Source organism: Danio aesculapii, chromosome 25 (assembly GCF_903798145.1).
Source record: "Danio aesculapii chromosome 25, fDanAes4.1, whole genome shotgun sequence".
NCBI lineage: Eukaryota > Metazoa > Chordata > Actinopteri > Cypriniformes > Danionidae > Danio > Danio aesculapii.
The window spans coordinates 10154404-10182355 of NC_079459.1; the positions used below are offsets into that span (position 1 = coordinate 10154404).

At 32.5% G+C, this 27952-nt stretch overlaps 1 protein-coding gene across 1 annotated transcript in view; it reads right to left on the reverse strand.

The window, feature by feature from the left end:
- Nucleotides 1-398: 398 nt before the first annotated feature.
- The window catches only part of brsk2a (BR serine/threonine kinase 2a), a 328235-nt gene continuing 300681 nt past the window's right edge, over nt 399-27952 (reverse strand). The window contains exons 15-19 of the mRNA XM_056451941.1: nt 25325-25373; nt 22174-22297; nt 18982-19162; nt 13492-13581; nt 399-2792 (exon numbers count right to left, since the gene is read on the reverse strand). Of these exons, the coding sequence (XP_056307916.1) occupies nt 2770-2792; nt 13492-13581; nt 18982-19162; nt 22174-22297; nt 25325-25373 (467 nt within the window). The 3' untranslated portion in view covers nt 399-2769. The remainder of the gene's footprint in view (nt 2793-13491; nt 13582-18981; nt 19163-22173; nt 22298-25324; nt 25374-27952) is intronic.

The window sequence follows — 27952 nt, forward strand, 5'->3', positions numbered from 1 at the left end:
ATTTTCCAACTCGAGCGATTTGCTTGTCAAACACACAAAAATGCTCAACTCAAGTTACTCCATTTGCACGAATCGAGTCATTCACGTTGCCTCATTCACGCAAAATGCACCACAGGATGTCTATTTGCGCCTTTGCATTGACTTAATATATAAATCACTCGCGCTTGATGCTTCATCCACATCTGGTGTGAATGCATTACACACTCAAAAGTATATACTTTCCTTCACAAAAAAAGTACTTTTAGGACATAGTATAATTATGTGAATTGGGACGCAGCATCAGAGTATATCTACTGCCAATATGGTCATACTTTTTATTAATAAAAAAAGCCAACTCAGTAACGTACAAAATGAACACTTACTATCCTATTAAGTGAATGAGTTTATTGTTTATTTTTTCTCTCTGAAATTGCTCACATTTATGATACATGGGGATTTTTACAACTTTAAATGCATGTTCCTGCTCTGCATGGAGAATAGATTCGTTTTTTTTTTTTTTTTTTTACTGAAGTTTATTAACTGTATAAAATAGGAACGTTAACAACAGGTATTGCTTCATTGTTGTTTCATTTAAACAAGCTGGTTGTAAACAGGGGGTGTGAACATCCAAAACTTTCCCGTTCGAGGTATACAGACAATAAAGGAAGCTTTTTTTTCTAAACAGATAACACTCAGACACTGCAAAGCGAGCGAAAGCAAACCACTCGCTTATAGCGCACATATTACAAAACATGATAGGAAAACAGAAACAGAACAAAAAAAATTGCAGAAAGACTAACAGAGGTTAAAAACTGTGTGAAAAAAGGAATACAACCCCCCCACCTCCCAACATAAACAATGCAAGGAAAGCAGTTCTGAGAAAACAGCATGATTTCTGAGGATTGTTACGTCAAAGCCATGCAAAGAAAATGCATGCATGCATACAGCGATACAAGTCAAAAGCAAAGAGCAGGAATGGCCTTCAAGTTTCCTGCAGGCCATAGCATTATATTTACAGTAGAAGTGATCCAAGAACAGCTTTTCGTATCATTCACTGTACACACACAATGATATGGAGCTGACATTGATATTAAGAACTTAATGTTCTTCCCATAGAGGCTAAACTACATTCATAAATGACTGTTAAATTAGCTTTTTGTGGTTGCTTCCTTTTTACATACTATTTTGTTCACTTTGAAGCTAGGAAAGTAAGATTTGCAAAGTCCACAGTACTTTTACAAATCAAGAAGACATAAGAAAGCCTCTTTAAACAAACAAAACTGTGTTGCCCTGATACAAACAATCACATTATTGTCATAAATAAATAACATTCAAATTCTGGTATAGTAATAAATAAGGACTGAGACGAAATGGAAGGAAAACATACAAAAATATCCACTATGTATTAAACATTTCTTTTGTACCTGCTGGTAGCGAACATGAGAAATCATCACAAAAAAAAGAGAGAAAAATAAAACAAATTAAACACCGTATGTCAGTGTCTTACAAATGAAACACATTGTTCCATCGCATAATACATACAGAAATAGTAGGGTTAAATAATAATTAAATAAAGACACAAGATTTCAAATTGGAATCTACAACAGAACTAAATCTAGTGTCACGTCTAGATATTTTATTTGTACATAATTATGTTCAATCTGTACAACAGAGATTCATTCATTATGATGAATTCATTCAATATTATTCCCCCTACTTCATCCCATCCCATTCAAAGTCCCCAAACCACTCAAATCAATGTTTCAGTCCTTTTGAGGCAATGATTTTAGATCAGGTGACGTTCTTCAAACAATTAAAGTCGAAAAAAAATTATAATAAAGCTGAGCACAAATGGAAACAACACAGTTTGAAACAAATAAAATCCATCTTTTCCTTCCCAGTTTATGGTATAATTTTTCTTTATGGTTTTAATGAGTCGGAGTGCAAAAAACATGTGGCATTTTGAGTGTGAATCTGTTCCAAACCTGGTGAGCTGTTGAATTATTGTTCAATTTCTTACAAATTATAAAACAAAACTACATTTACTAAAGAAATTCTAAAATACTAAAGAAATAAAAAAAATCTTGAGTTAAAACATTCATTATTATAGATCTGTATGGCGAGCTGCACTCCTCACATTATGTGCAGTAGAGACTTGATTCTCAATTAATTAAATATTTAACAGTTAATAAACAAAATACGGGTTGGCGACAGCGTACTGCTAAGCTAACCATAAAATGGCTCCATTTTCAACTGAATCCAAGTGCATTTTAGCATGTTGCTAAGCTAACAAACACAGATAATTTTCAACACCATTTGCAGTTAGCATGTTGCTAATGCTAACAGCCCCATACCTTAAAGAAAAATACATAATATACAAATATTGGCCTATTCAAGTAGATGTCCACCATCTTGCCAGGACTATTTGATGTTTGTTGGGTTGTATTTAAGGGATGTTCTTTGATCAAAGTGAGGTATATACTGTATAAATGGCAGCTCAATAAGTTTTGGAACAGAGTCTGTTGGTGCAGCCGGTTTGGTCAACCATTTTAACAGGTTAAGGTGCTGAGATGATGACAAGGGAGCACAGAGGTGGTTTAGCAAAAAAACAAGCCGGCATATTTGTATTTGTTGTCCTTGTCGAGCATGGATAGACCGGAGAATAGGAAGGGAAGAGTATGACGAAGTATGAAGCATCCATCTCCTTGGTAACCTGCTTGTTCATCGTGAAAAGTGCCATCTGTCAATAAATGTCCGTCACAGGATGTGCAGGGAAGTGGGAGTGGAGCTTTAATATGTTTTCTGGATAATTCCTAGCAGTAAAGACAAGCCATTACAAAGGTTAAGAAAACGGGAAGACAGATGTGATTACATGAAAATACCTGGGGTATGGGAACAACAAGGGTTTGGGTAGGGGCTGGGTAAACGACATGGCAAAGACCATGAAAGGGTAAATGTTCCTGGATTTGTGTCACTACTAGTTTCTAAACAATCATGCCATCATACAAAATATAATGTCCAAATATAAATTTCATAACTTCTAAGACTATGTACATTTTTGAGTACTTTAATGCATGTGCGTTTTGAAAAAAAAAAAAGAAGCTTGACTGGTAATGTTTTAGGGCTGCTCCTGTGTCCCAGCAGATGCTACCAGCTTGGCATTGTCCCTGGCATTGCCCGCTGGGCATTTAGAGTCATTAGGCTGAGGGTCATGGCGACGGGCATTTGGTGGGTGTCTGTTGGGCGTGCCAGGTGAAACAGGCACCTGGCAGTTCTTCTCGTCTGAAAAAAGTTGTTTAATTACGTCAAAGAAGTTACTCAATGGGCTGCCTAGGTACACAGATAGGAAGAAAAGGAAAAAAGAGAGAAACAAAGAGAGAACAAATAGAGAAATGAACAATAGGTTCACGCAAAGGAGAAGTGGAAAGTAAGGGGGAAAGAGAGTAGAGGGGAGAGAAAGAGGAAAAATGTGAAGACTACAGCTAAGAGAAGCTTTGAGGGCAACACTAATTTTTAAATGATAACTATGGCTGTATAAACTATGAGGGTTTCCTGGTTAAACCAGCAAAATCAAACCTTGGTAACACTTTATTTTGATGGTCCATTTGAGTATTAGTAGACTGCTTAATATCTGTTGATACTGCTGTTAAACAGACATTTAACTGACTATAAGAAACTTTGCAAGTACATGTCAACTTACACTAACTCTAACCCTAATCTAACAGTCTACTTACTGTATAATCTAATGAGAATTGCATTAGATTGCATGTAGATGCAATGTAAATTAAATTCAACAAATGGAGCATCAAAATAAAGTGTGACCCAAACTTTTAGCTGATCCAAGCTGGTTTGCAACTTTAGTAAATTCATAAAATGTTAAATTAGAGATTTTTTTTTCCTGGAAATGGAACTCATTGCCATAGCAATGCCAGAGTTAGCCTACACTATTGACCTTATTCGTCATGTTAGATTGGGCACAGCCATTGGAATCTTTTTAGCTCAAGACTTGATTTTTAGACACTAAAACAGCTTGTTATGCTGCTTGATGTTTTCTTGTTGTGTTATTCTACTTTTTATGTATAGTCATGAACACACTTGTTTGTAGAGCAAGTGGTTTGAAAATTTTCTGCCTGTATTATTCCTAGTCATTTCTCCCATAGGCAACTGAATCAGAAGTTCGTAAAATACAAGGGCACTTCTGCATTGCAGAATAAGGCCAATATACTGTTGCAGCTTTAAAAGTCAACCACCTAAAGGTGTTAATATTTGGTTCTTTTTGTTTAAAAACAAGGTTAACAACCATATGGACAAGGCAGGAACAAATAAATGGAATAAGATCTGAATTTAAGTTTGCAATGAATTACTGAAGGCTATTGCTTTGACCAGAATGTAAAGGCTTAATTTTGTTTCACATTAATGCTACTTTTTATGTCTGTTTTTTGTGTGCTTTTACTAAAATAACCTGCCTTAACTTTACCTAAAATTTAATTATTTGTTAGGTATTTGTTTGGTTAAAAAACTAATAAACAAATAAACTTTGGTAAACACAATTTTCACCAGTTTATTAAGCAATTTGACTTTTTTTTTTCCTCTGTAATTTGGTGCATTTATTTATTAATTATTTACACCAGGAAAACACTTATTAAAATGCTGACTTGGTTTTAGATAGATTTTTTTTTTTTTTTTTTGGAAGGACTAGAGAACATTGGGTCATATGGCATTATATAGCCAACTTGAGACAGGCTGATAATTAGAAAAGGCTTTAAAGTAATCAGCAAAGCAATGTGGCATCTGTCACTGCAGAGAGAATGGCACATTGATCTGTCAGATGCGTTACATTACTTTTGAGTTACTTTTTCATACCTGCCTGAGGCTTGCTTGCTCTCTTTCAGAACTTTTTCTGTTTTTGTTAATATAGGCGATCTGCATTTAACGACTAATTAAATCTAATTTAAAAAAAAAAAGATTAGAATAATGTTACCTTCTGAGAACTTCCTGACACTTTACATGCCAAATATATAGATTAATGAAAGTTGAAAGCAATGTGTTGCTACTTTTGTATTTTATCTTATTAGTTCAGTAAAATCTTTGTCAATTGAGACAATGCCCTTTTCTTACATGTGTTCAAATTAATGATAATTCAAAAATGTAAGGCTCTGCCATCTTGTGTTTATGCCATCTTGTGTTGGAGTTTATTCTCTCACTGAGTCTGTGATTCAACGTGATTACACTGATTTGAATTCAGCGAATTATTTTTTAAAAGCAAATTAATTAATCTTAATTGTAACTCGAGTTACATTGAAGTTTTCTTTTAAAAATATTACTACTTAATTTTTTTAAGTAATGCGTTACTTTAGTTACTTCGAAAAGTAATATTATTAGGTAACTCGCGTTACTTTTAATGTGTTAGCCCCAACACTGTATATATGTATATATATATGTAAATTGAAGTTCTTGTTATAAATTATCTAAGTGCACTTCTTTATTTTGTAAAAATGACTTTGCCCTCATGAAATTTAATCAAATATCATAACTTTCCCTCCCCCACGAAACAACTTTCTTCACTGCCTGGTCACATGGAATTCCTTCAGGGCACTCTTTTCTGCTCTGAATTGGTCCATTTGTCAATCTTCGATTCCTTTTAGCTAGCAATGCCCGTCTTTTAACAATCCAATCGCTTCCCAAAGACTGAAACCATGCGACAGCCTACATTTTACCCATTTTAGGACCGTTTCAAGTGTATGTGTGTTACAATAGCAGAAATAAAGTACAATCTTAACTTCTGTTTTATGGCGAGTTTAATCATTCTGAAACTTTTTTTTTTGATAAGCCTGTGCAATGTATTGCTGGAACCGACAATGGCCTTTTTTTTGTGCGTGTTTTGTGTCATACATACTCTAGACAGTCTGTGAATGGTCCATCTGACTGCCAAGAAAACCCGTGGTGTTTTATGTATTCTTGAGTTTGAAAACTCAAGTGCTAGATCAAGTACTTTACTTGATCTAGCACTTGAGTTTTCAAACTCAAGAATACACATTCAAACACCATTACACAAAGCATGCACTGTCAGCGGTATAGAAAGAAACCAGGGCTAGATTTGCAAGCCACATGGACAATAAACATGTATTAACCACTTTCTGTTGTGCATATCTTAACAGCCTGCATTGCAAGTGTTTTGATGCACACAATACCTAAACAGAAAAAGTGCTGCACCTAAAGTACATTTACATGGACAGGTGCACTTACTTTAAAAATGAGCTACAATCTTCAGGACATGCATTCTTACAAGTGATGTGATCATAACAGGTTTATATAAAGAAAAAGGTGATGTGCATCATAATGCAATTTAGTTAGTAGCAAGTTAGTTAAAAAATGATCGTGAAAATTCTGTCCTCACTTACACACCTTATAATATAATTACTTCTAATATAATACTAACATAAGCTTGGAATGAAATGAGGGCAAGTAAATGATGACAGAAACTTCAAATATCTGAATGTCATTGTATTAAATCGGTGAATTATAGTCACACACTTTTCTTATTTGAGGTCAGTTGGAATGACCTCAGCATTCAGTGAAGAATGGAAGTATAAATCTCATGAGTGTTATTTTATATTAAGCATGTGTTTGTTTGCTTGGATTAATTTCTGCTAGTCAGGAGAATCACCTAAGCGATAGTGTTTATGCATTTAAGTTAAGTCAGAAAGTATTATTTCTTGAATAAAATATATTTTGCATTTAAGTTACTAGTCGGAATATTTATATGAAACTATTTAACAGATTAAGTGATTTGTCGTGTACGGTTGTACAGTGTGTACACATTATATTCATTGATATTTACGATCAAATTTAACATGATCTTTGGTGTACATACGGTATATGTGTGTATTATGTATATATGTATATACAGTTACAGTTACACAATATATATAAATATATATATATATATATATATATATATATATATATATATATATATATATATATATATATATATATATATATATATATTAATCTTAATTGTAACTCGAGTTACATTAAAGTTTTCTTTTAAAAATATTACTACTTAATTTTTTTAAGTAATGCGTTACTTTAGTTACTTCGAAAAGTAATATTATTAGGTAACTCGCGTTACTTTTAATGTGTTAATGTGCAACACTGTATATATGTATATATATATGTAAATAGAAGTTCTTGTTATAAATTATGTAAGTGCACTTCTTTATTTTGTAAAAATGACTTTGCCCTTATGAAATTTAATCAAATATCATAACTTTCCCTCCCCCACGAAACAACTTTCTTCACTGCCTGGTCACATGGAATTCCTTCAGGGCACTCTTTTCTGCACCGAATTGGCTCTGAATTGATATATATATATATATATATATATATATATATATACAGCTGAAGTTAAAATTATATGCCCCCCCTTTGAATTATTATTATTTTTTTTATATTTCCCAAATGATGTTTAACAGAGCAAGAAAATTTTCACAAGATGTCTGATATTTTTTCTTTTGGAGAAAGTCTTGTGTGTTTTATTTAAGCTAGAATAAAAGCAGTTTTAAATTTTTTATGAACTATTTTAAGGTCAACATTATTAGCCCCTTTAAGCAAATTTTTCTTTGACCGTCTACAGAACAAACCATCGTTTCAAAATAACTTTCCTAATTATCCTAACCTGCCTAGTTAACCTAATTAACCTACTTTTAAATGTCACTTTAAGCTGCATAGAAGTGTCTTGAAAAATATCTAGTCAAATATTATTTACTGTCATCATGGCAAAGATAAAATAAATCAGTTTTTAGAAATGAGTTATTAAAACTATTATGTTTAGAAAGTGTTGAAAAAGTCTTCCCTCCACTAAACAGAAATTGAGGGAAAAAATAAACAGGAGGGCTAATATTTCAGCGGGGCTAATAATTCTGACTTCAGCTGTATATATATATAAAACACACACGTTACATAAAAACAAAACTATACAAAAATTATTTTGCTACATAGTTATTTAAATTTATATCATATTCATATGTATTATCAATCTAAACCTTTTTTTTTTTTAAATATATGCATGGATGTGTGTATTTCTGCACACACAAATTATTGCGAAATTAATTGTGCGATTAAATGTGATGTGAGACGAAATTTCTGTGATAACAAAATACATTTTACAAATATATGTAGGCACTGTATTTACTAATTTATTTGAATTAAAGTGATTTATTAGCTAATGCAATGACATCCAAACATTTAATAGGTGACTTGAGTGTTCAGATACTGATAAGGGCCACTGTAATTGTAGTGCACATGAGTGCAACACAAAATCTTACCACATTTTGACTTTGAGTCTTTACCAGTTTTTGCAGCACACTGGGATTTCTCTGGATATGTATAGATAAACATAAATTGAAAAACAGTCAAAAATATCTCCACCAAATTATATTATATGTTATTGGTAATTGCCTGAATCTTGTTTTGGTTTATAATTAGGATCGGCGAATTTACTCATTTGATGCACAGTGTATGCTCTTCATCATGCCCAAGTGAAGCAAATGAGCAAATTCTAATTAACAAGCATCGGGCAAGATGTCTTCATCTACACAACATTAGTAGCAAGATGACTTCGGTTGGGTGGTTATTAGACAAATTTGCGTGAATAATTCTGCTTGTTTGGAATAAAAATTGTTTGATGAAAAAGAATATTAGGAGCTTAGTTATTTGCATGCACACGAAGAGCCACAACCTCTTCCACAAAATAGCATAATTAAATGAGTCATTTAAGTGTTTATTTTGAGAGCGGGGAGTGTGATCTGACTGCAGTGAGCATGTGCCATTTGTGCAGTGCTGTAGTGCGTTCAAACCACAGTGAGTCATACAGCAGTGAATAAGATACTAAGCACAATACATGTGTTTGGGTGAAAGGGAAGGAGAAAAAAAAACAGAGAGTGAAAACACTGGACTGGTAACATGGAGAAAAAAAATCATTGTTTTGAAAAATTATATATTAAGTTATGAACAGAAGCTCAAATTATTGAGAAAAATAAAGTAATTTTAAATATACCACTAAACATCCCTGGAGTTTCATGGTGTGTATTTAATTAGTTTTTTACAATGGCTATGACAGTTTTTTCAATATATTAAACAAGTTTCCTAAACTCTTAACACGATTAGCACAACATCTGCCTTTGTAGGCTACATAATTAACACATTTCTTGTTGCTTTGACACAAAATGCATCCAGTTAACACCAATTTAAAATGCCTGAACTTCGTTTACACACAACTCAACAAAGACCAAAACAATGTCACTTTACAGTCAAATTTACAAATGCTTTCACACAGTATGTCAGAACAGATAACACCATGTTCTAAACAGAACTTATATAGGATAAAGGTAAAGTGAACAGCTGTTTATAATGTGAATTAAAACACAAATATGTTTTACTTGTTTTTTATTCCATTGCTAATGAGAAAGAGCTTATTGCAGTTATATATATATATATATATATATATATATATATATATATATATATATATATATATATATATATATATATATATATATATATATATATATTACAGCTGATTCTCATCTAAAAAGCACACTCATGTGTTGAGGTTATTCCCAATGACATGATTATATGTTCTGAAAGAGGACTCTTGAGGTTTTTGTAAGGAATAGTGAGCACATCAAAGAACTTGTCTAGAATACATTCAGGGAAGTTTATGCAATACAGTCATTAGTGTACTATACACAATGTGTTTTGCAGTAAACTACTCTATAATCCTGGAGTTCATTAGTACATACAGTAGATATACAGTACAGTATTTACATACACTGTGTCTAATTACTTTCAGAAAGTCGTGGAATTGGAGGTCAATCAAGTCTCACATGGCATTATCTATGTTGAAGAGGCTGGCTTCAACTTGCCGAAAAAAGGCGTCGCCGTGGGAATATCATAATAGGCCAAAGGGCCACAGTTACCGGGTCGGGCCAAAGAAGAAGAAGCCGGGCAAATGCAAAAGACCGGGCAGAATGAAAGATTACTTTGGATTTTTTTATTATAATTGCGGTGCTTTTTCTGTGTGTATATCTTGCAGTAATGTCCTTTTGCAAATAAAGTCTGTACTGAAGCACTTCTGTGTCTATATATATATTTTTTAAACTGTACATTTTATAAAGCTATTCTGAGATGGTCATTCATTTTTTGTATTGAATTTCCGCAGCAAAAGAAACAAAATGCATGCATTTACTAAACCTAACAACACAAACATGTAGAGAGGCTTCAAATATGAGGGCAGAGCTGACACATAAAATAATGCAGTGTCTGTAATTTCAGATGATGAGAGTGTTTTTTAGTCCGTGTGTAATGATTGATTAAATGTTTCTGTTGGAAGAGAACATGTGTTAGTGTTTTGAATCATTATGTCATTTTGAAACATGTTTGCAGTGTTTTAGACATGGTTTATTGTGTTAGTTTATTACTGTATTTGAAAAGTAGTTTTAGTTTACAATGTGTGATTTTGAGCATGAAATTAATTGTTTTGCCAGTTGTGTGTTTTAGGTGTGTTGCTGCATTAAGAGTTTAGGAAACTTGTTAAATGTATTGAAAAAACAATCATAGCCATTGTAAAAAAACTGTAACAAAACATTGAGAGTTGTATGCAGTGTTTAGTTTTTTCTATGCTGTTGTTCATATATTAAACCAGCAGGTAGAGCTGTTATCATGGAGATGTTTTGAGGAAATTAAACAGAATCATTTGTAAAGAGAGAGAGAATAGGATGGAAAAGTAGCTTTTCTTTTTCTCCTCTGGCAAATAACATAAGCAGTTGTTAATCCTTGAAGCTTTGAATAGTTCAGGGTATCAGAAGGTATTAGGAGTGCAATGGTAGAACAAAAAATGATGTTTCAGTATGTACTTTGTTTTGGAAATCATAAACTGTACATAAAAAAAACAATAACTTTATAATAACTACACACTATGAATCTTCTATTAAGCATTAGCAAATAGTAAAATCATTATCTGTTAAGTCTTAACTCTACATTAATAGATGTTAGTAAGCAGTTTATAAATACAGCTAAAAATGCTGCATTCTTGATTACAAGCACATTTATAGTTTGCTTAATGATTGTATTTTCATATTTTGTTAATGATAATTTTTTCATTAATTAAGTATTGCATTATTTACAAATTTGTTATTTAAGAATAGTTAGTGCTATGTTAAGATCATTCAGAATGCATAAGTAAATTCTTAAAAAACTATTCAAATTAACATTAATTTATCTTATTGTTCAGGCATATACTAATAGGTCATGTGTATGTTAATAAATGCTCTATTAAGTCAACTTCATCCAGTTTTGTGACCTAATCTAAAGCCAGGACTATTTATTAGGGATGTCCCAATCAGTTTTTTTTTTTTTTTGCCCTCGAGTCCGAGTCATTTGATTTTGAGTATTTATTTAATTCACCTTATTTTAACATCCAACAACTCTGTTAACAAACAGAGCACTTCTGTGAGGTAGCTTGAACAATCAAGTGATATAAATTCTTCACTTTTGGACTTTAGTGCAACAGTAAATATGCAAAAACAAATATAAAAGCAAATAGCACCCCAACTTAAAGTAAGATACACAAATAAAACTATCAAATGAAAAATAAATCTTTGCATTCTTATCTAAAATAAAATGACTGTACAGTTTAAACATTGCTAAATAACTTTGAAATGTTGCATCATAATATATTGTTAAATTATTATGTTGCTGTTTTATCCAATTTAATTTAATTTGATTCATTTCTAATTGTATTTTGACACTCCTGTTAAACAAAGCATAAATTGTCCTCACTTTAGGTCACAAAACTACATGAAGTTGAGTTAATAAAGCATTTATTAATATTTATTAACATATATAGTAACCATTACTATTTGCCTGAATAATAAATATATAAATATTTATTTGAACAGTTTATTAATAATTTACTAACTAATTCTGAATGATTCTAAATCTACTCTTAAATACAAATGGTTTATAAATTATGCAATACTGAATTGAGAAACAAACAATTAAGTTAAAAAGCATGAAAATACAATTATTAAGCACATTAAGTCACGAATACAGCATTTGTAGCTGTATTTATAAACTGCTTACTAACATCTGTTAATGTAGAGTAATGCTTAAAAGATAATAATTTAACGATTTGCTTATGTTTAAAAAATGATTCATAGTGTGTAGTTATTATAAAGTATTACCCAAAATGTTTTAGTTAAAATTATTGTGCCATTCTGATCTGTTGTAAGCATGTACAAGACTCATTCACTGAAGTATCCCTTTCAGGATACTATCATATCCCTTTCAGGATAATCCTTATGCGAAATGGAAATACTTTAATGAATTTGTAACATTTACACGTAATTATACAGCCATAAGAAATGCCTGCTTCAAAAAATAGGGCATCTGAAAGTAGAGCATATAGGTTTCTGATACACTTTTTGGCAGCAGCTCAGTTGTGTTCAGATTTGTTTAAAGTATATAAATATTATGATGTTTTCCTGTACTAGCGGTTAAATGTGAAATCGAAACTCATTCAGCACAAAGGGAAGCTCCACTGGTTAAATCAACGCTGTAAAGACCCATAGCAATACATTTCTAGGAATAGGTGTACATATTCACCCCTAGAAGGTGGCTACAATAAATAATACAAAAAAAAAAAATAATAAATAAATAAATATATATATATATATATATATATATATATATATATATATATATATATATATATATATATATATATATATATATATATATAGATATACACACATAATGATTTGTGTGTTTTGCGCTCTTGTTGATTTAGTACAATAACTCAACAGATGATCCCACTGTTAACAATTTCCTTTCGAATTTCCTGTTTGCCAGTAACTTACTGTAAGAATACTGTATTTACATTTACAGCATCATTTATCTTTCTCTATACATTTACAGTACTGTATATTTTTTACTGTAAAACGTACAGTAATTTTCACAATGCAACTTTAAAATACAGTAATACTGCATAACTGTCCTACAGTAAAATACAGTTCACATTACATTCAAATACTGTGTCATTTCCAAAAATCGTTAACAGTGTAGCAGACCAAAACCTGGTGTTATCCTGGCCTGAAATCTTTACATTACCAGCCCAGATACATCACACAACAAGGACATGATCTCCTAAAAGTAGAAATGAAGAAGCTGAGGTGTCAAACTTTTAGGGAATTCTACCGTTAATGCCATCTGAGAAATGGGAGCAGCAGTGTGACTAAAAGGAATCACCACGAATTGGAAAAGTCCTTTTTCTTCTAGCTTCGCCAGGGATTGCTTTAGGAAAGGATTGTGTGTACATATTGTGATGCGATGTTGTGGCGAGCAAGGGTTGGGGGGCATGCATGATGGAGGAGGGGTATAAACAGGAATGAGAGGGAACGTGGGGCTCAGGTTTAGGTGGGGGAAGGGATAGAAGGGATTTATACTCACCAGACAGCTGCTGGACCCCTGGCTGGTCATGTGTGCTTAACAACTGCGCCTGAATCGTCTCAACCACCCGCTTAAATCGCCGACTTGGACCTGTAATACAGTGCAACCAGTTGACATTTTTTGGTTAAAACAGGAAGTTGGGAAGTTGCTTTCTTAAATCCAATTGGGCGATTACTTATTTAGGGCACTTAGTTTCCACCCTTGCAAAAAGAGAAAAGCATATACACAAATAAATGAGGATAATCTTGAATGCTAGAGCCTTTAGCAATGTAAAGATTTATTGCAACAATACTTTTCCTTCTTATCTAAGCCATGAGAACAACAACATTTTTCTTGGACCACACACTGCAATGGATAAAAGCTGCTGTTGGCACTGTCATGAAGAGACATAATGGATATTAATAGGATAACATGAGGGAGAATGACGCATTAGCCAATATCATAATTTATTTTTAGGTGTTCTATTTATCTTTTGTTGCTTTTGAGACATCTGCAATATGTTGATGGGATAATTAGGCTTAGCAAGATGTTATTTTTCTCAGTCCATGCACTAAACAGAAATGTTTCTGAATATGGTTCCTTCCAGGACAGGAGAAAATTCCTTTAAGTAATATATGCAACAGTGTCAATAAAATATACAAAATATATTTGCAATATACACACTCAAGGCTAAAATTATTTATACTCCTAGTAAATTCTGACTTAAAGTTACTTTTATTCAACCAGCAAGTTTTTATTTTTGATGGGAAATAACACAGGCTTCTCGTAAAAGATAAAAAGGAGATACAAGAAGCACCATTGTGGAAAAAGCTGCTCAGCTTTTATTTACATTCGAACAAGAACTCAGAAGTGTGAATTTGCCAGAAGTATAAATAATTTCGGGCTTGATTGTATGATTCTGTCAGTTACATTTCTTTAAAACAGTTCGTCTCGATCACTATTTTTTGTGAAATCATATTAACTATTTTACAAATAAATCATTAATTATCTATCATTTTCTTACAAAAAATAAACAAATTAATACAAAAAAATGTAGATTAATTTATAAACCACAAAATTCACAATGTATTGTATGAGGTGTAGTAAATCTGATTATTATATAAGTTATATTTGCTAAGAGAAAGCAACAATAAAAGATAACAAAAGCTGTAAAGGAAACAAAGGTTCATACGTGGAGATGGTTTGCGTGTATTTTATGCAAATCAACAACCACAGGCACAGATTTTTAGAATTACTCATTTAGAATCCTCAAAATTCAATAACGGAGATAATATGTGCACAGTATTCTTAATTAAACTTACATTTTTTTCATGAACAGTTTTTCCAAGTAGATAAATATGAATAATCAGCATAATTCGTAGTGAATAAGACCCTGTGTCATGAGACTTCGTAATGAAATATATACACATATTAAAAACATTTTTATTCTACTTTAATAAATTTCAGTTTGATGTGTTATTCGATGCTTCTATGTTGTGATTTACGAAATTTACCATCAATTTCAGTGTAAAAACTGACACACAATATTGAATCCTGAAATGTATTAAATCACAATAAATCTTTTTATTTGTTTATTTATTTATTACAATAAATAGACAATATTTAGATTTTTTTTATGCTGGTCCCTTGATTGATTTAGGCCTGTTATGAGTAAGTCTGAATAAATGACACCATCAACAGGAAGTCCCTGTGCTAATCAATAATACGTTCAAATCAGCTGATTCATTTTAAAACTACGCAAATTACGACACTGAATGGTTAGTTGATCATTGATTTGTTTAAAAACAGATTAATTCTGGACTAAAACACTGCAGTGTTTTACTAAGATGTGACCAGAACAAAAATAGAGAAAGTTTAAGTATCTTTAAGTAACTTGCGTCACACTTTACAGTTCCAATAGTTAGTTAATGTGTTTACACTTACATCAGTTAAAAATGAAAAATACTTTTCAACATTTAATACTTTTATTTAATACTACAGCATTTATTAATTGTAGTTAAAGTTAATTTCTTCAACATTTTCTAATACATGATCCAAATTTGAGTTTTTTAACATTAGTACTGTGAGTTAACAAGAACTGTTTTTTCATTAACTAAGGCCCTGTCCACAGGAACACCGGTACTTTCAAAACTGCACTTTTTACTATGTGGTTTCGCTGTTTGTCCATACAAAAATGGAGAATCGAGTGACAGAATCTAAAGCTTTTGGAAAACTCAGGTCAGAGTAAAGATTTTCTGAAACTCCAGGTACAGTATGGTCATGTAAACACTACTACCGGAGTTTTTGCCTCATGACATCAGCATGCATGCTGTTTTATCATATCTGATTGGTCAACATGGCTGGGTTTACACCAAATGTGGAACATGCGAATAAGGCAAATTCTACATTCACAGCAACGACATTGCATATTCCATGTTGTTCGCAACGTGGAACACTAATCTGCCCTTGTTCTCACGTTTACATTGACTTGTATGCAATTTACTGGCAAAAATACTGAACTTTTTTCATGTGGACGGAGATTTATTTTTTAACAAAAGCGGGGAAAACTCTTACAAATGGTTTTTATAACTGTTTTACAAAGAGTTTAGAAAATATAAAAATGATATTAACATCCAAAGCTTGCAGTTTGTTACTTCTGCCTAAATTAACCAATGATTTTTTTCACGTCACCTCATACTTCAGTTTCTCATTAAATCTGAACCAATCAAATGCTCATGCCCCGTCCTTTTCAAGACACTCCTCATTTGCTTTTCATTTGATGTGCTTGATCTCAATCATTCTCACTGACAGAGCTGTGATAAAAACAAAACGCAGTCCCACTCTATATTAAGTGTCCTTATTTACTACAAACTTACACAGAAATTAATAATTCATTACAATGTACTTATTGTGTAAATACATGTATTTACAGTGTACTTATGCTTGATTAAATACCTGCATGTAATTACATCTGTAATTACATTTGTAAATACATTGTTGACCATCCCTTACACCTTAACCCACTCTTAAACCTAGGTAGGTACCACCAAACCTGTCCATAACCCTACCCCTATATCAACCCAAGAGCACCACAAGTACATTGTATTTATTTTTTATGCAAGTACAAAGTAGTTAAGGACACCTAATATATAAGTGAGACCAAATGCACATTGCCACCTGTCTCATGTCTCACAGACAAGCTCTAGAAACTTAAAACAGGAGAGACAGCAGTGGAAGACGAGAGAGGACCGGGCCTGGAGCTTACAGTATATTTGTTTTGCTTTCAGTTTGGCGGTAATCGACCATAAGGGACTGTTGCCGCCTGTTTGTTTTATGTTTATTTATTTAATAAAATCATTCAAAGTTCATTGGTTCTCTGCCTCCTTCTTCCTGGTGGTCACAAAATGGAAATAAATAAAATGGAAGAAACTGCTCTCTTGCTGTTTGATACAACACTGTAAAAAGTGATTGGTTACTTAAAGTGAGTAAACCAATTGCCTTAAAAGCAACAAGTTGACTTTACAAAAATAATGTAAGTAAACCCATTGTAACTTGGAACTGTTAAGCTGACTCAATTTCTATAATCATGCAAATTGTACTCACTTAAAAAAAAAAAAGTAAACTAATCACTCTTTACATTCCACCTTTATTATATTTGTTTTTTTCCCCAGCTTTTCTGTATCTAGCGAAATGACATACAGTAAAATTAATCTACTCTTCCAGACTCCAGTGTGTCTTCTAAATTCAATACAGGCTATAATTGTAGATGTTATAGACTTAATGAAGCACCAAATATTTAATATTGTAATAATTACAGTAATTATTTGAAAACAGACGTGCTGGTGTGACCCTAAAAAGGGATAAGTTGACTTTAAAAAAGTGAGCACAATTTGCATAATTATAAAAATTACGTCAACTTAACCGTTCCAAGTTACAATGGGTTTACTTACATTATTTTTGTAAAGTCAACTTTTTGCTTTTAAGGCAATTGGTTCACTCACTTTAAGTAACTAATCAATTTTTACAGTGCACACTGCTATATTACATACTGTTGAAGTCGGAATTATTAGCCCCTCTCAATTATTAGCCCCCTGTTTATTTTTTTCCCCAATTTCTGTTTAACGGAGAACACATTTCTTAACATAATAGTTTAAATAACTCATTTCTAATAACTGATTTATTTGATCTTTGCCATGATGACAATAAATAATATTTGACTAAATATATTTCAAGATACTTCTACAGCTTAAAGTGATATTTAAAGGGTTAACTAGGCTAATTAGGTTAACTAGGGGGGTTAGGGTAATTAGGCAAGTTATTGTATAACGATGGTTTGTTCTGTAGACTATTGGAAAAATATATAGCTTAAATGGGCTAATAATTTTGTCCTTAAAATATATTTAAAAAACTAAAAACTGCTTTTATTCTTGCCGAAATAAAACAAATGAGACTTTATTCAGAAGAAAAAAAATTATCAGACATACTGTGAAAATTTCCTTGCTCTGTTAAACATCATTTGGAAAATATTTAAAAAAGAAATGAAAAAGAAATCAAATGGGGCTAATAATTCTGACTTCAACTGTATAGTTAAAAACATGTGCTCTTATGCCCTCCATATAATTAATTATAGTTATTCACTTCATCCCTTAGTAAATGCTTGTTCTTGCTTGTAAAACGACAATTAATATACAGTATAAATTATTGCCCACTCCAAGCTCTTTTATTTTCTTCATTTACGTCCATGGTATTTTTGTTCCAACCATGTATAGTTGAAGTCAGAATTGTTAGCCCCATTTGAATTTTTTTATTTTTTTAATATTTCCCAAATTATGTTTAACAGAGCAAGGAAATTTTCAAAGTATGTCTAATAATATTTTTTCTTCTGCAAAAAGTCTAGTTTTATTTCAGCAAGAATAAAAGCAGTTTTAATTTTTTAAAAACCATTTTATGGTCAAAATTGTTAGCCCCATTATTGTTAACAAACCATTATTATACAATAACTTTCTTAATTACCCTAACCTGCCTAGTTAACCTAATTAACCTAATTAAGCTTTTAAATGTCACTTTAAGCTGTATAGAAGTGTCTTGAAAAATATCTAGTAAAATAGTATTTACTGTCATCACGTCAAAGATCAAATAAATCAGTTATTAGAAATGAGTTATTAAAACTATTATGTTTAGAAATGTGTTGAAAAAAATCTTTTCTCCGTTAAACAGAAATTAGGGAAAAAATAAACAGAGGGGTTAATAATTCAGGGGGGCTAATAATTCTGACTTCAACTGTATGTCAATAGCAGGTAATTTCCAACATTTTTCATAGTGTATGTTCTTTTGTGTTCAATGGTGACAAAATAAATAGTTTAAAACCACTTCAGTGTGTGTAAATGGTGAAGAAATGTTGGGGTGAACTATTCCTTTAAGGTTATTTACTGTACATTCAATTCAAGCTACACTTGCAGGCTTGATGAGCAATGACACAACAGTGGGGTTGATTGCAGTTGCTGTGGTTACCTGAGAGCAGAGTGAAGGTGACTGAATAGATGCCGTTCTCCTTGGTGGCCGCAGTGCTCTCAGTGTAAGTGATGTCCACCTGGAACTTAACAGGCTTTTGGAAGACAGTGGGACCAGCGGTGGATTTATACTCGGCCCGAAAACTTGTCTGCGAGATGACGCTGTGGCTGAGGCTGGGTATCTGAAGGAGAAAAATTGCAAGGTTTCATTAGTATTAGGGTTAGGGTTAGGCCAGTCTTATGTTTCATGGGCACATTGTGTGAGTCAAAATGATTGATTTTCCTTTTATGCCAAAAATCATGTTCCATGAAAATATTCTGTAAACTTTCTACTTTAAATATATCAAAACTACATTTTTGGTAGCATTGGTGAGAACTACATTTATACAAATTCAAAGTCAGCAAAAAATGGAAGTTACAGAGACTTTTATTCGGTATGTTGACGTACTTCCAACTGAAACAGAATATTGAGTAGGGGGTGGGGCTTTCTTTTGCACATCATTCCCTAATAGCAAACTACGAGGGTCGTGGTTAAGGATATTAATATACAGTTGCTAAAAATAGGGATGGGCGATATTTTATTATTTGCCATTTATATTCACCTTATGACAAAAAAATGACTTATCGTAATAATAATCGATAAAAATGTATAATGAGTCTGTAAATTATTTATTATCAGCGTTACTGTAAAAAAATTATGATAGCTTCGCCTGTTTACACATACTGATTTAATGACATCCTTTAACTCTAAATTCATCTTATAACAACAGTTGAGTGTTTAAAATAACTATTTTTTTGTGACCAGACATTGATTAATATCACAGAATGAAGAAGAAATCGTGTTATTTTATGTGATAAATCAGGAGTAGGGAACCTATGGCTCGGGAGCCACATGAGGCTCTTTGACCAATACTATGTGGCTCTCCAGCTGTTTATCTTCAATAATATTTCATTTTTTTTTTTAAATAAAACTGTTACTAGAAATCAGTTTCATATTGAAAATACAATTACAATTCCCTTTATGTTGTATTTTCTACAGCAAAATGAATAAGAACTCGGTTTACAATATAAGGAGGTTTCAACCAATATGTTATGTGCGCATATGTGGTGCTGTGGGGCAAGTTAAATTTCTTACATTTCTACGGTAAATTTCTATGGTAATTAACATTTCTATTGTACCCTCACACAAGTAAATTTAACCATTCATGAGTGGCTATGTCAAAAATAAAAATAATAATAAAAATAAATTGTCCTTTCTTTACACATTATGATGCGTCATATTATTTTATTTTTGACTTTGGACATAAATAATGGCTTTGTTTATAAATATACTAAAGGCATTGTTATATACACACACCCCACATGGCTCTTTAAAGAATGCATTTGATAAAAAAAAAAAAAAAACTGAAATGGCTCTTTGCTGAAAAAAAGTTCCTGACCCCTGGGATAAATGCTAGGTCAATTAGCATTGCACTATAACTTTACTTTATTGCTTATAGAATACCAAGCACAACTTAAAGAGCACAAATAATCCAGTTATTTAGTTTTAAAGCATGCAAGGGCAGTTATGTATGCAGATGACACAACATTATATCTACCAGCGGCATCGATTAAAAAAATTATCAGCTGATTTATATGGGGACTTACAATTAGTGGTAAAGTGGGTATAGAATAATAAGATGGTTTTAAATTTGACAAAAACCAAAAGTATTGTGTTTGGATCAAACTTTCAATTTAAATGTAAACCACAGTAAAATTTGTCTGTAATTAGTGTGCCTATTGGACAGGTAGAGGAAAGTAGGCTTCTTGGAGTTCTTCTTGATAGTAGGTTAAAGTGGTCATAACAGATCGATAAAATGGTATTAGTTATGGGAAGAGGTTTATCAATTATTAAGAGATGTGTGAAATTTTTACCACAGTACTGTATCCCTCAAATTGTTCAGGCAATTGTTCTTTCTTATCTAGATTACTGTCCAGTGATATGGTCGAGTGCATCAAGTAAAATTTTAAAAACAGTTAATCCAGAATAGAGCTGCACGACTAATTTTAGACTGCAATAGAAGAGTTAATATTATGAAAATGCATAAAACTTTAGGTTGGTTATTGGTGAAGGATAGGGTAATTGTTTCATAAGAAATATTACTGTGTCAAGAGTTCCAAGTGTATTGTACTGTCAACTTTTGTATAGTAATGCTAGTCATTATTTTAACACCAGGCATGCATCAAAGGGAAATTTTTGCTTCCCGTTTCAAAAACTAATGCAAAGCAACGAACTGTAATGTATGGAATAAAAAAAAAAATGCAATGAATAGCCATCAGACATAACATGCTTTGTTTAAAATGAAGTTTAAAAATCGTTTAAGAAATATTTAATGGCACAATATTAAGTGGACTGTTGAGTGGAAGAATAGCCACTACCTTGGTAGAGGCTAATGGGGATCCTGTTCAATAAAATAAAAAATAAAATAAATTGCTATAAGTATTTATTTTCTTCATGTTTGATCCATTTATCCATTTTTTATCATCGTAATCATAATGTAGTGAGAGCAGACCATAGTTGATGTCTTCTTCAGTAAAGTATATGTGGGGATTATGTGCGCAAGGGCGCCCTCTAGTGTCTGGTATGAGATTCCAGATTTCCAAAAAGTCGTATCTTGGCCAAATATTGTCTCATCCAAACAAAACATACATCAATGGAAAACTTACTTCAGTTAAAAAAAATAACATTTATGTTCGGTTTTGTGGTCTAGGGTCACATATTTGGAAATACTCTTAAGGTAGTTTTGAAAAGAGTGTTGCTAACGATGGCAAGTGACTTTTTAAACATGAATTTACACCACCTGCAAGCCTGCACAGTAAACTCCTTTCCCTTTTCCACAAACCTCTCGAGGCACAACATCTATATGCTAATGATTCATGCCCTGCGTTGATTTTCCATTGACCTCTAATGAAAGAGGCAGCCACAGAAACCTCACACACGCTAGCATTTTACAGAATGGAAACACAAATCAGAAAGGTGTTTGCAAATGTAAAAACACAGGCTTCCGGGCAAGCATATCAAAACCGTCGGGGTGGAGAAAGTGTTTCGATCTGATAAAAAAAAACGTAGCAGCATCTATTCTAATATACGTAGTTGTCATTCACAATGGAGAAATGAAACAGGACTGGAGGCATGCATAAAGAGATTGCTTACCGAGAGAAAGGCATGGACAATGTCGGCTTTTATAGAGCTCAGTGGCTTGTCCTTAATAACCACAAAGATTTGTTCCTCTTTCTCTAGGTTGATGAAGTTACCAAACCAAGATTTTTTGGCAAGTCTGTAGAAAGAGGGAATAATGAAACATGAATTTTTTATAAAGTCTTCAGGGGATACAAAACCAGTTCTTATCAAAACTCAGAATATAATAAGATGGAACTGCAAATGATAAATAACTTTATACAGAAATATTACAGAATATATGGACTGTGAAAGAATGACACACAGCATCTACTGCAGGTTAATGATGCACTCTGTAAGGTGTTATTAATGGGAGTAAGAAGTATTAAATTAAGTAAAATTCCAATAGACATTCTTGTCTTAACTATGGTTGTATATATTCTTATTTACTGCTGAAGAAATGTTGTCTCCAAAATATTTCCCAAGTGCTGTTTAACAGATCAAGGACAATTTTCACAGTATTTCTTATTATTTTTATTCTGGAGAAAGTATAATTTCTTTTAGTTTGGCTGGGGGAAAATAACAATATTACTAATGAAAATGCATAAAAAAAAAAAAAAAAATAAATAAATAAATAATAATATAATATATATATATATATATATATATATATATATATATATAATATCACTATATATTGTTCATTCAGAAACCAACAAAAAAATTTAAATAAATGCATACAAACATTCCAATATGCTTTAACAACCTTTTTCTGAACTGTTAGCTATCAACATTAAAATTCATTAAAGGCTCACCCTATTGACACAATATTTTTGAATGTAGCTAAATTCTGAGTATCAAACATTCTGAAAAATGCAACCAGAAATATGCTTAATTGTAGATCTGTTGAAATAGATATTATTATTATAAGGTTATAAATCTATATTTATTATAAAGCACTTGCAATACCTTTTTGCACCTATAGATAATAATTCATGTGTAAGAAAAAACATCAAAAAAGTGTTTAAATGCTTCATGTTGCTTTTGAATGGAATCTTGATGTATTGGTTATTAAAACTGTGGTATAATTAAAGGGATATTTCCCCCAAAAATTAAAATTCTGTGATGTACTCTCCCTTCACTTGTTTCAAACCTGTATGAGTTTAAAAAAAAAAATAAACATGGATATTTCAGAAAGCTGAAAACCTGTAACCATTGACTTCCATAGTATTTTTTTCCACGACAAATGACAGCGATTACATACTTCAAATATCTTCTTTTGTGTTCAGCAGAATTAAAAAAAAAATGGTTTATAACCATTTGATAGAGAATAAATAGTGTAAATTTTCATATTTGGGTGAAGTATCACTTTAAAGGGTACCTATAATGAAAATCTACTTTTGTAAGTCGTTTGGACAAAACTATGTGTATGTATAGTGTATCAACTGTTATATTGGAGTGATTTAAACCCAACAAGTCTCTTTTTTTATTTCCTGGCGTTAAAATAGGACCCAAATCCCAGTAATTTTGAGGCCCACCGCAACGTGACATAGGAGTGCGGTTTTCTCTGCCCACCGAATTGATTGACAGGTGCAATGTTTGTATAATAACATGCATACACATGTATACACAAAGAAGCTGGGATTTAAATATCTGTTCCAACTCTCTGTGATTTTTATAAGTTTTATAAGTTCAAAATGTTTTTTTTAAAACAGAGCATATTTGTAATAAAGACAGTGAAATAGCTATGTAATTCTTAACCATTATAATCACCACAGCCGCACTACTGCAAACAGCATTTGTGTGTGACTCATCTTTTCAGAAAGGCTTGAATAAACTCCACTACAAATTCATCAAACAAACTTACTTGGTATTTTTGACTAATGGGCTGTATTTCAGCTTCATCCGTGTCTGTCTCTATTACTGACTGCTGTTTGTCTGATGTAACGCAGGAGAAGCAGACACGCATGTGGGAATGGTAGGCGGCGAGAAGCAGTTTATTTGCATTTAAAGCCACAGGTTACAGAAACAGCTACACTGTACTCAGACACCAAAATGGGCATATTATGGAGGCTACAATAAATTATCTGATGGTTATTTTTTAACTGAAACTTTACAGACACATTCTGGAGACACCAAAGACTTATCTTACATCTTGTAAAAGGGGTAAAATAGGTGCCCTTTAAAGCATCTCTACTGAAAGAAAAATCAACCCCTGTGGATAACTAGCAGTTTGTAACTAGGTCCAGTTGTAGCATACAGGATAATAATTGTCTGTCTAAACATCCTTCCAGATCTAAAACCCTTCAGTCTGTCGCTGTTGTCAGTCAACAAAGCACAGTCGTTCTCAACTTAGCTTCCAAAAAATCTAATTTATGGCAGAGGATGACAAAGAAAGGCAGAGAGTGCTACGGCTTATCCAGCTGGCGTGGAAAGTGCGAGAGAGGCGGATAAGTTATGGAAGACAAAATAGAAAACAAAAGAGGATGAGGCATCGCTCTGTGTGGGGGAGAGAGTTTGTGACTGCTGTCTGCTGAGCAGTGAAACCCAAGAAAGATACGACTGAGCTTCCATCAGAGTGGAAAAAAAAAGACTAAATGGTTTAACGGAGGCAAACATAACTCACGATGATTTCTGAAGTGCTGAGGGGGGTTTACATCAATGCTGTTGTTGGTAAAGTATTGCTCAAGGTGTACTATTCATCTTTCTCAGAATGCGTGGTATTTTTTAATGCAAAAAAAAAAATCAGTCTTAAAAGGTATAGTTCACCCAGGAATGAAAATTCTGGTAACAATTTATTTTAAGGTACAATTCTTACAATTAACATTCCATTAACTATGACTTTTAGCTCAATAAACTCTTAACTTGCTGTTTATTAATAGCTGTTAAGGTAGTAGTGAGTTATGGTAGTGGTAGAATTAGGAATGTAGGATAGGATCACTTAATAAGTACTAATAAACAGACAATATTGCTATGAAAATGCAGGAAGTAAACCACTAGTTACACTCTAAAGAAATAAAAAACAAATAATAATAAAAAAAAATAAAATAAAATAAATATTATATATGCAGTATATTGCTGCTTGTTTAAACTACTTATTTAAAATAAACTAAAACAACTATTTCGTTGGGTCGATAGAATGGAATCTTACACATCTGTAACATTCTACGAAAATATGTGCACTCACTCTGGGGAAGACTCTGGCGTTAGGCTGGACATTTCCTCTTGAGTGGGAACTGTTGAAAATAAAGCAAGAACATTAGTGTGTTTCAGATTCATGACTTTACATAATGTTTTACTAGCTAATTTGTAAGATACTAGCATTCAGCTTGAAGTGCAATTTAAAGGCATAGGTTAACTAGACAAGCTGGGTTAATTAGGCAAGTCATTGGACAATAACAGTGGACAACAGAGATTAAAAAAAATTGAGGAACTTAATAATGTTGACATTCACAATTATTAAAAGAAAATGAAAAAAAAAAAAAATCCATCCACAATAAAAGAAATAAGACTTTATAAAAAAGAAAAAAAATTGTAATTTGAGGAGTGCTAATAATGTAGACCTTTACTGTATATACTTAAAATATTATAGCTGCATGCAAACGTGCAAAGCTTGTGAGTAAGTGTTGTTGTCCATTTGAATTGGGATTAAAGGCTATTCTAGCAATGAGACTGGATCATTTGCAGGAAAGGGTGCTTAAAAATGCAAATTGATGCCACTGAAACAATGTAACTACAACAGCTATCTTAATTTTAAATGTAAATGACACAATTTAGCCATAAAGATCCATAACACAAAGGAGGTTAGCTTTATTTTAGGTTTGCTCCATTCAGAGGGGTTTAGAAGAAATCATATTACAGTATCCTCTCTCTGTGGCTCTCAAATGATTCCAGATGTTTGAAACAATTACAATTTAGCAGAAAAAATAAGTTTAAAAAATATAATAGATTGTTTTCCTTTGTCCACATAATGCAGGGGTGATAAATCCTGCTCCTGAAGGGCCACTATATAGTTTAGCTCCTTCTTTAATTAAGCACACCTCAACTGGCTACTCAAGGTCTTAATAGGTATAGTAAAAACTTCCAAGCAGGTGTGCTGAGGCAAGTTGGAGCTACAGCCCATTGGAGCAGTGGAGGTTTTGTACATTTACTGAACTTTAAACCGATAAATATCAATACATTTTAACTTGCTGTTTTTTTTTCTGTGCCTTACAACCTGTGGGCCACGGGGTTACTACCAGCTGTTATTAACTGAAAAAAACTGTTGTTAATACAGTACATGTTAAAATGTATTGTCATAAATAAATGTCAGGAAATAAATGATAAATTGTTATTATGCGTTCACTATTCAATTTCACTGATTGGTTTAATAACATCCCTCTAAATTAAAAACATGCTGCATACATGTCTGTCAACAGGTCCAGTGATCTAGTTCTCTGCCAGTTTTGACTGCCAATCGGTCCTAGGACATGGACTCAGGACTTGATGCTATTTTATTTGATTGGTGAATGCTGCTGCATATGCACAATGGTGTGGGCATTAAGACACTCGTGTTTGTGCGGGTGCTTAACATTGTCTGTGGGATTCCGCAAAATGGATAGAAACAAAAATACATTAAAAAGGCAAATAAAGAAGTATTTATCTAACCCACAGAAGTGACAAGAACACATTATCATACCTGTCAACATTGGGTTGTAAAAATACTCTTGCAATTATAGCACATTTGAGATCGACTCTGTGTTGATGCTACTTTCACTTTTCATACACTGTTTTCATACACAATTAATTCACGTTGTCCCAACACAAATTGATTAACTTAAGTGTTAAGTTAACTTAACACTTTTAACAAATTTATGTGGATTGAACATAAAAAAATTAAGTTGTCCCAATGAAATCTCAAGAATTGTGTTGTTTCAGCTCATTTTAAGTAAGTGGTTTGAACGAGCAAAAAAAAAATGAGTGCAGAAAGATTAAAAGTATGGGATAAATGCAATACCTAAATGGGGATGATAGCGAATAGAATGGTAAAATACGGATAGGTTTTGACTGATGTGACAGATTTTGTCCATTCGAGGGTGGTGTGCATGTCGCGCTTTCAGATCAGACATGGCCATCACAAGTTACAATCACAAGGTCACATTTGTTTTTGTTCAAAACACAAATGTTTTGTGGGAACAACACAAAACTTCACTATTGCGGAAAAATCTGTCTCGTGAAGGTCTGAACTCGCTTTGCCTGTTTCCTGATTTTTTTTTTTTTCACATTTTCTTAAAAAGTGTAAAACGGAGTCTGTCTGGACTTGGTGACCTGCTATGTACATTGTATGTATATTGGTAGTTTATTCAATAAAGAAAGTTAACAGTTTTCAGTTGCTAACCATGCCATGAATAGCAGACAGGGGACCGCAGAAACATGCATGTAAGGTTTAGTGGGCCGACAGTTTAAAAAGGTTGGGAACCACTGTTCAAGAACATTTTATTGGACAAGACTCTGTAAACGCGCCGATGGACAAGATGATCTTATCAAGATCTTCGGTTCATTTCCTGGATTATAAAGAGCGCAAGAGGTTTAAAGGCCCAAGATGTTTCAGTATCAGAGTGACCTACACAAGACAAGCGGTGTGAAGAATGAATGGATGGATGAATTGTAGTTTGTTTATCCATAAATTTGTTACAATGCATTTACATTTAGTCATTTGGCAGATGCTTTTGTCCAAAACGACTTACAAGTTAGGAGGCATTCAGCAATTCAACAAGAAGAGGCAGTGCACACAGGAAGTGCTAAATTATAGATATATAATATATAGTTATCTAAC